Below are 10,227 nucleotides of genomic sequence, written 5' to 3'. Positions count from 1 at the left end.
ATGGGAGGCATGGTTGAGGAGGGACTCAAGTCCAACAAGATCATGAGTTATTCAGCACTCAAGGTAACTACCCAGGCCATTCAAAACGGTACTGGGGGTGTACTTGGGAAAAAGAAGAAAGAGAACGTTGCGACAATTGAGTCTGGAGCCTGGTTCGGATCTAGGAGCCCATCACCGTACTATAACCAGCTTCGACCCCATCACCAAACTTACCCCCATATCCCATATAGCCCACCACAACAATACTACCCACCGCCAGATCCCCATTTTTCCGTCAATCACGCACAAACCTATACCCAACCTCCTACTCACGCACAATGGCGTGCACCAGCTCCACAAAATCCGTACCCAGCCTCACAAAATGCCTATCCACCCCCAAGAGCCTACCGAAGTCCCCTTGGAACGAGTTTCAGGCCTAATCATGCCTCCAAGAATGATATGTTGCAGAAGAAGAAGACTTTCACTCCGTTGGGTGAATCTTATACCAGTCTATACCACAGGTTGAGACAATTGGGCATGTTGAATCCGATTGAGCCTACACTGTCGAATCCTCCCTCGAGGAATCTTGATCACTCGGTGAGTTGCGAGTATTGTTCAGGTGCTACGGGGCACGACACAGAAAAATGCTGGCACTTGAAAACAGCTATTCAAGAGCTCATTGATACTCATCGGATCGAGGTTCAGGCCCTAGAGGCACCTAATATCAATCAAAATCCGTTATCGGTTAATCATGAGACCCATATGATCGAATTGATACACAAAGGAGGGGAGGCTAAGAAACCCTCACAAACGGTGATGATGATTTGTTCCAGCGAAGTTAAGCCAAGTGAAAAGTCAACCGGTGGAAAATCAGTGATCCAGTTGAAGGAGACAGACAATAAGCCAGTGTTGGTAGTCGAAAAGGGGTCGTCAAGTATTGGTGCAGTGAAACTAGAGAAAGCTAAAGTGGTGTTACCAAGGGTAGCGAGTAAACCTGTTGTAGTCGTGAAGGGTGCTCGCATAGAGCCTGTTATTATAAAACCAGTAAATCAGCTGCCAGTAATCAACAGTAAAGTTGTTCCTTGGAGTTATGAGCAAGTGACAGTGACGTATAAAGGGAAAGAAGTTAGAGAAGAAGTTTGTGAAGCTCATGGTCTGACTCGTTCGGGGAGATGCTTCACCTCCGAATAGTTAAGAAAAGTCAGAATCCCTAAGGATAACCCGGTATTGGTAAAGAAAGTTGTGACCGAAGAGGAAGCGGAAGAGTTCTTGAGGAAGATGAAAGTGCCTGATTATTCTATTGTAGAGCAGTTGAGGAAAACGCCTGCTCAGATCTCATTGCTCTCATTGCTGATCCATTCAGATGAGCACCGTCGGGCGCTGATGTAAATCTTGAATGAGGCCCATGTTCCCGACAAGATCTCGGTAAATCACTTGGAGAAGATAGCAAACAAAATATTTGAGGTGAATAGAGTTACTTTCTCCGATGATGAGTTGCCCGTGGAGGGCACTGAGCACAATAGGGCCCTTTATTTGACGGTGAAGTGCAAAGATTCTGTAGTCACCTGAGTTCTGGTCGACAATGGGTCTAGTGCAAACATTTGCCCTCTCTCCATGTTGAACAAGCTGAAAGTGGACGATGATAGAATTCATAAGAACAACATTTATGTTCGGGGGTTCGACGGCAGGGGTAAAGATTCAGTGGGTGACATAATATTGGAGTTGACAATAGGGCCAGTGGAGTTTACCATGGAATTCCAAGTGCTAGATGTGGCGGTTTCTTACAATCTTTTGCTGGGGCGACCTTGGATTCACGCCGCCAAGGCAGTGCCATCTACCTTTCACCAAATGGTTAAATTTGACTGGGACAGACAGGAGATTATGGTGCACGGTGAAGATAATATGTGTGACCTAAGTGATGCCATTGTACCTTTCATCGAAGTTGAAGACGACAAGGGCTCGTGGGTCTATCAAGTCTCTAACAAAAAATCAGTTGAAAAAAATCCCAGAGGGGAGAAGCATTCTGGTTCCTAAAGTAACGGCCGCGTATGTTATGGTGGCCTCTGAGATGTTGAAGAATGGCTTCGTACCGGGCAAGGGTTTGGGTGCTGCTCTTCAAGGCATTGTGCAGCTAGTTTCTCTTCCTAAGAATCTGGATACATTTGGTTTGGGGTTTAAGCCCACAGCTGCAGACGTGAGACGAGCCCGGAAAATGAAGCAGAGGGCATGGGCCCTTCCAAAGCCTGTCCCGCATCTATCCAAATCATTCGTCAGGCCAGGTATCAGAAAGTGCCCGTTGTCAAAGGTTCCCAGTTCATTGATTGATGCTGATGGAGATTTGGTTAAAGGGTTCGAGAGGTTGTTCAGTGAGGTTAACATGGTTGAGGCCGGAGAGGGATCAAGTAAAGCGAATGTGCAATTCGTTGGACCATGTGCAAAGATCAACAATTGGGAAGCTACTCCTCTTCCTACTCGGAGGGAGTCTTGGTAGTGGGCTTTGATTTTCTTTTAGTTGTCTGGATTATTCCAGGGTTGTAATTCAGATATTATGTTTCGTCCAGTTGGATGTGTTAAGCCTTGTTATCTTTAATTTCAATGAAATGCAATTCTCCCTTTTTCTTCATTCCAAATAGTTTTATTTTTATTTTCTTTTTCTTCCTTGTACAGTTCTTTTTATGTTGGTTTCAATGACATGACATGCATGAGGAATCTTCAGCCCAGTCTTAAAAGCCAATCTAATTCTAAAATAATAATACAAGAAATTGAGTGTGTTGATGAATTGGAATATGATGATGATGAGGCCTTTGAAGAGATTAGTAAAGAACTAAGCCACTTTGAAGAAAAACCCAAGCCTAACCTGAATGATACGGAAGCAATCAATCTAGGGGACCAAGATAATGTCCGTGAAACTAAAATAAGTGTCCATCTTGAACCACAACTCAGGGAGGAGATAATCAAAGAATTGTTCGAATACAAAGATATTTTCGCATGGTCATATGATGACATGTCGGGTCTAAGCACTGACCTAGTAGTTCACAAATTGCCCACTGACCCAGCATTCCCCCCGTCAAGCAGAAGCTGAGAAAATTTAAAACTGATATGAGTGTAAAGATCAAAGAAGAGGTCACCAAGCAGTTTGAGGCCAAGGTCATCCGAGTCACGCGGTATCTCACCTGGTTAGCCAATGATGTGCCTGTGCCAAAGAAGGATGGCAAGATACGGGTGTGTGCTAATTATCGAGATTTTAACAAGGTGAGTCCAAAGGATAACTTCTCACTGCAGAACATCCACATATTGATTGATAATTCTGCCAAACATGAGATTGGTTCTTTGTGGATTGTTACGCGGGTTATCACCAGATCTTAATGGATGAGGAAGATGCAGAAAAAACGGCATTCATGACGCCATAGGGAACGTACTGCTATCGGGTCATGCCATTTGATTTGAAAAATGCTGGGGCAACCTATATGAGGGCAATGACAACAATATTCCATGATATGATACAGAGGGAAATCGAGGTTTGTGTGGATGATATGATCGTAAAGTCTAGAAAGCAGTCTGACCATGTCAGGGATCTAAGGAAGTTCTTCCAAAGGCTTCGCAAGTACAATCTTAAGCTTAATCCTGCAAAGTGCACTTTCGGGGTACCGTCTGGAAAATTGTTAGGGTTCATAGTCAGCCATCGAGGTGTTGAATTAGACCCATCAAAGATCAAGGCTATCCAGGAATTGCCACCTCTGAGGAACAAGACTGAGGTGATGAGTTTGTTAGGGAGATTGAATTACATCAGCAGGTTCATCGCTCAGCTCATGACAACTTGTGAGCCAATCTTCAAAGTGTTAAAGAAGGATGTTGCAGTCAAGTGGACAGATGAATGTCAGGAGGCATTTGATAAGATAAAGGGGTATTTGTTGAACCCACCTGTGTTGGTCCCACCAGAACTAGGGAGGCCCTTGATTCTATATTTGACGGTCTTGGACAATTCATTTGGCTGTGTATTGGGCCAACATGATATCACTGGCAGAAAGGAGCAATCCATCTATTACCTTAGCAAGAAGTTCACATCTTACGAGGTCAAGTATACTCATTTGAGAGGACATGTTGCGCCCTAACTTGGGTCGCACAGAATTTGAAACATTATTTGTCGTCTTATACTACTTACCTCATATATCGCTTGGATCCATTGAAGTATCTTTCAGAAGCCTATGCCCACAGGAAGGCTTGCAAAGTGGCAGATCCTACTTACAGAGTTTGACACCCTCTGCGTGACTTGGATGACAATGAAAGCACAGGCCTTGGCGGACCATTTGGCCGAGAATCCGGTGGATGAAGATTATGAACCTTTGAAGAATTATTTCCCTGATGAAGAGGTAATGCACATTGATGAGTTGGAACAGGTTAAGAAGCTGGGATGGAAACTTTTAGTTGATGGGGCTGCCAACATGAAAGGTGTGGGGATAGGAGCGGTACTTATTTCTTAAACAAGGCATCACTACCCTGTTATGGCTCAGCTTCGGTTATATTACACCAACAACATGGCTGAGTACGAGGCATGCATCTTGGGTTTAAGGTTGGCTATAGACATGGGTGTCCAAGAAGTCTTGGTCTTGGGGGACTCGGACCTTCTGGTACACTAGATTCAGGGAGAATAGGAAACACGGGATTTGAAACTCATACCGTATCGACAATGTTTGCATGATCTTTGTCAATAGTTTCAGTCAGTAGAATTCAGGCATATCTCAAGGATTCATAATGAAGTTGCCAGTGCATTGGCTACTCTGGCATCGATGTTACATCATCCAGATAAGGCTTATGTGGACCCTTTGCAGATTCAGGTTCGTGATCAGCATACTTACTATAATATGTTGGAAGAAGAACTTGATGGGGAGCCATGGTTCCATGATATCAAATAATACATCAGGATGGGGGTATATCCAATGCAGGCCACAGGTGATCAGAAAAGAACAATTCGGCAGTTGGCGAGTGGATTTTTCTTCAGTGGAGGGGTGTTGTACAAAAGAACTCCAGATCTTGGATTGCTAGGATGCATAGATGCTAGGCAGGCCACAGCTATCATGACTGAGGTACATTCCGGAGTTTGTGGACCGCATATGGGTGGATACGTTCTGGCAAAGAAGATTCTCCGAGTAGGTTATTATTGGCTCACTATGGAGTGAGATTGCATTAGTTTTGTGCGCAAGTATCATCAGTGTCAGGTGCATGGAGATTTGATTCATTCTCCGCCATCTGAATTGCATACAATGTCCGCACCATGGCCCTTTGTTGCTTGGGGCATGGATGTTATTGGGACAATCGAACCAACGACATCAAATAGGCACAGGTTTATTCTGGTGGCCATTGATTATTTCACCAAGTGGGTCGAAGCTAAAACTTTCAAGTCTGTAACCAAGAAAGTAGTGGTTGATTTTGTGCATTCAAATATCATCTGTCAATTTGGGATCCCGAAGGTAATAATCACGGACAATGGTGCTAATCTCAACAGTCATCCGATGACGGAGACATGTTAGCAGTTTAAGATTATACATCGCAATTCCACCCCATATCGCCCCAAGGCGAATGGAGCAGTCGAGGCAGCTAACAAGAACATAAAGAAGATACTTCGGAAAATGGTGGAAGGTTCCAGGTAATGGCATGAGAAGTTACCTTTTACATTGTTGGGTTATCGCACTACTGTTCGTACCTTATTTGTTGGTATATGACACTGAGGCAATAATACCCACAGAAATTGAAATCCCATCCCTTCGGATTGTCGCCAAGGCTGAAATTGATGATGATGAGTGGGTCAAAACCCGCCTGGAGCAATTAAGTTTGATCAATGAGAAGATATTGGAAGCAGTGTGTCATGGCCAATTGTATCAACAGAGAATGGCAAGAGCATATAATAAGAAGGTGCGTCCACAAAAGTTTGAAGTGGGTCAGTTAGTATTGAAACGTAACTTGCCTCATCAGGCTGAAGAGGAAAGTTCTCCCCAAATTGGCAGCGCCGTTCATTGTAACTAGAGTGTTGTCCAATGGTGCATTGTATTTGACAGATGTAGAAGGCAGATGTCTAGAAATGGCTATCAATTCTGATGCAGTCAAGAGATACTATGTATGATTTCTTTGTTTGATTGTACTTGTTTGTATTTGGCATGTTTTGAAGATTGAAATGACGAAGGCATTTTGTTCTCCTATCTAAAAACTTTATCCCTTGTCATCCCCTTGAGCCTTATTTATTTTCTTTCATACCCCTCTTTCGGAATAATGGCACAATTCAAAAATGCAGGTGCAGAAGATAAGTAAATGAAAAGAAAAAAGAAGAAAAAGAAAAAAAAGAAAAAAAAGAAAAGAAGAGAAAAACAAAAGAAGAAAAGAAGAAAAAGAAAAGAAAGATCACAACAATGCAATTTCTATGACATGAACTACATTCGACCTGATTCCTTTTAAGGATATGTAGGCAGCCTCACGGTTCGGTCCCATCAAAACAAAAATTTAAAAGTCCCCAAGCAAGAAACTGGGACAGAAGTTGTGGTTTTTGTGAGAAATCTGATTCTGAAAGTTGTAATTTTTAACCCATTTGAATTGTTTTGAGCCTTTTATACCCTTTCTTTCTAACCCTGTCCAAAAGACCACGTTACGGTCCAAAGAAAGACCTTCTGATCAGTCTTCGAGAAATGCCGAGTCAAGCAGATAGAGGGGAATCATATCAAGGGCAACAATCTGGTCCAAGTAGGAAAAATTGAAAATGAGAGAGTCTTATTGGTGAAAACCCTCACGGCCACCGTAAGGCGACAGGAGCTAAGAGAAATCAAAATGAGAGAGTCTTATTGGTGAAAACCTTCACGGGCACCTTGAGGCAAAAGTAAGATGAGAGATAAACAAATGAGAAAAGTCTGGTGGTGGGAAACCTTTCAAGGCACCGCGGGATGAACAAGGTCAAGGCTTCGGTGAAGAAATCAGGTTATGTAAATTCTGGGGCAACAAAGTATGGCAATTGAAAGTTGATTGGTTGGACAGATTGGGCCGATAAATCAGAAATGCATGTCATGATCATTGGTACCAGCTGTTCCACTCAGATAAGTTTCTTTTCTTTCTCCCTTTTAGCAGTCATACGGTTTTGGATTCTTCTTATCCTTAACTCGCAAAGTCATTGCATTTCATTATTCTTTTGGGTTTATTTTCTCTAACATGTTTCAATGTTGATTTTGTTTGAGCAAAAAGAAAGGTTTCAAATCTCACTACCAATTTCCAAATTTTCAAAGCACAGTTTGGTAAGAGCATACCAAAGATAGCATGATGTAAAGTGGGATACAGGGAATCACCGGAAGTTTCATCGGTGGAATGATTTGGTAATGTAATGGGAGATGCAAAGGTTCAGATAAAAGCACCAGAGGTGTAAAACAACAGTATGGGTATAGAACATTCGGGTCGTCAAAGGTTATGGGATTGGAAAGTCAGATAGAAATTCAAGCGGTTCAGGGCCAGTTCGGGAAAGCAGGTCGAAACAAAACATGCAGTGGAGAGACTTTCAGCAAGAATGCCATCAACTAACCACCACATTTAAAACTGACAAGATTTTCTTTGATTGAAACAGGGGCAGAAAATTTTATTTGTTTGTCTATTTTGCTGAAGTCAGGAGCCCACCTGGAGAACAAGGGAATACATTTCATGTGCAGCAGTCAGGAGCCCACCTGGAGAACAAGGGAATACATTTCAAGTTTAGCAATCAGGAGCCCACCTGGAGAACAAGGGAATACATTTCAAGCTCAGCAATCAGGCGCCCATGTGGAGAACAAGGGAAGTACAATTCAAGTTTTAGCTTTCAAATTTTTAGTAATATTTGGTAACATGATGCGCCCAGCCACCAAACTGCGGCAGAAAATTTTCTTTGTTTGTCTATTTTGTTGAAGTCAAGAGCCCACCTGGAGAACAAGGGAATACATTTCAAGTGCAGCAGTCAGGAGCCCACCTGGAGAACAAGGGAATACATTTCAAGTTTAGCAATCAGGAGCCCACCTGGAGAACAAGGGAATACATTTCAAGCTCAGCAATCAGGCGCCCACCTAGATAACAAGGGAAGTACAATTCAAGTTTAAGCTTTCAAACTTTTAGTATTATTTGGTAACATGATGCGCCCAGCCACCAAACTGGGGCAGAAAATTTTCTTTGTTTGTCTATTTTTGTTGAAATCAGGAACCCACCTGGAGAACAAGGGAATACATTCAAGTTTCAGCAATTAGGAGCCCACCTGGAGAACAAGGAAATACATTTCAAGTTCAGCAATCAGGAGCCCACCTGGAGAACAAGGGAATACAATTCAAAGTTCAGCAGTCAGGCATCCACTTGGAGAAAGGGAAAACATCTCAGATCACAATTCAAAGTGGCAACAAAGGGATTTCACCGAGAGAATACAAGTCAACAAGGCAACAAGAACCACGAGAGCAAGTTTGAAGATATAGATAGGATTTTTGTAATGCATAGATCATAGCCTAGTCTAGCTTCTATTTATTTTGACATGGTGTAATAAGGGGTCAGTAAGCAGTAGCAGCAGCAGCAACAACAACAGTGAAATCACAGCTTCGTGGTAGTCCCAGCAACCAGACATTCCTGAACTACACTGACCTAATTCCTTTTTTTAGCCAAGGATATGTAGGCAACCTCTGAAGCAAGGTTCGGTCAAATCTTTCAAAAATGCTTCCCACGGAGTATTCAAACGGACAAAAATTGCTCATATCCGCTCACTATATCTTTGCCTGAAAACTCTTCGTGTTTCCGAGCAAAGAGGGGCAGCTGTGAGCACGTGATTTTTCCCCTATATGAATTACTCCCATAAATTCAAAACAAAATAAATTCTTTGAGTGTTTGCAATTTCGTGGATTTTTGTGATATTTTTTGTTAATTGTTCGCATTTTTATTTGTGCCTTTTAATTAGTGAAAAATACAAAATATATGTGCATGTGCATTTAGGAGGTAATTTTGTATTTTAGGAATTAATTAGTCATTAATTTTTATAAAATGGAAAAGTCTCAAAAATAGTTTATTTAATTTTAATTTTGAATTTAGGGTAGTTTGTCCTTTAATTTGGTTTAGTTAATAATAGTAATTAGGAGTTAATTATTTTGTAAGTTGTTATTTAGGTTTTTTATTTTAATTTTGAAAAAAAAAAGGAAAAGGAATTTTGGATAATTTGTCTTAAAATGAAAATGGAATGAATGAGACTAGAAATTGGGCTAAATTTTGGTTTAAAGTACTCAGCCCAAACGGATTCCTCTCCCCAAACCAAACAGAACCCGCCCCATCTGAGCCCAAACACGTTCCCCAACCCGGCTAGCCCCCTCCCCTCCCAAAAGGCGTAGTTGTGGGGCAAAACTACGCCGTTCACCCGTTACCCTCCATTAAACGACTAACCATTCCTCCTATTTTCATTAATCCCCATCTCCTGAGCCCAAAACCTAATCCCCTCTCTGAAATCACCGCCCCTTTCCACCATAGCTTCGCCGTTCGGAAATCGCCTCACGGCGGCGGAGCATTTCCAAATCCATCCAAATTTCGACTAGACAACCCCCATCATCCCCTCTTTCATGTCCTGCCACCATTTTTCCCAAAAGACTACTGGATTTTTCGAATTTCAGATCAAAGATTTAAAATCCAAGCTTTCTTCTTTTTGCCTAAAATTTCCGGATTACATCCTCAGTTCGTGTTAAAACCAGCATGAATTCCTCAGTTTTCATCAAAAAGGGGGCCATTTCATGTCAAGAACGCCCTTTCCCTTGTTTCTGACCCGATTTCAGACACTCAGCCTCTAACGACCCAATTTCTTCAAGATTCTGCCTCTTTCCTTTCCTGGCTCGTGATGAGAATTTGCGACACGAATTATTAGCTATGAACAAAAGTTCGACTAATATTTGTGTTACAATTCTCACTATTTGGTCAAGCTTTTGAATTCGCTAGAGTTTCGATGTCGGGTCAGCCTCGTCTTTGAGGATTCTGAAGTTTAAAATGGATTGCATAGGTATTTACTATTCCCTTGGTATTTTTCTCCCTTGTTCTGTTTTTTTAGTTCAATCTTTAGTCATCAGTTTCTTCTCCTCTTCTGTAGGATTAAGTTAGATATGCTAGTTAATAACTTAGTGTTAATTTAAGGCTAAAGCGTTTTAAAAAAGAAAGAAAAGGAATTTGATTAATTGTGTGTGTTGTCGCTGTCCTGAATTGGACTTTTAATCCCCTTAAGTTTTGTTTGTTTGGGCT

At 41.9% G+C, this 10,227-nt stretch overlaps 1 protein-coding gene across 1 annotated transcript; it reads left to right on the top strand.

Moving 5' to 3' along the window:
• LOC138889523 (uncharacterized) lies at positions 1 to 1,170 on the top strand. The gene has a single exon (XM_070172840.1). It carries the CDS (start codon positions 1 to 3, stop codon positions 1,168 to 1,170), a length of 1,170 nt encoding a protein of 389 aa, XP_070028941.1.
• Positions 1,171 to 10,227: the final 9,057 nt, after the last annotated feature.

The sequence above is a fragment of the Nicotiana sylvestris genome, chromosome 4, assembly GCF_000393655.2.
Source record: "Nicotiana sylvestris chromosome 4, ASM39365v2, whole genome shotgun sequence".
NCBI lineage: Eukaryota > Viridiplantae > Streptophyta > Magnoliopsida > Solanales > Solanaceae > Nicotiana > Nicotiana sylvestris.
The sequence above is the reverse complement of the archived record's forward strand: the minus strand, read 5'-3'. Positions and strand labels throughout refer to the sequence as shown.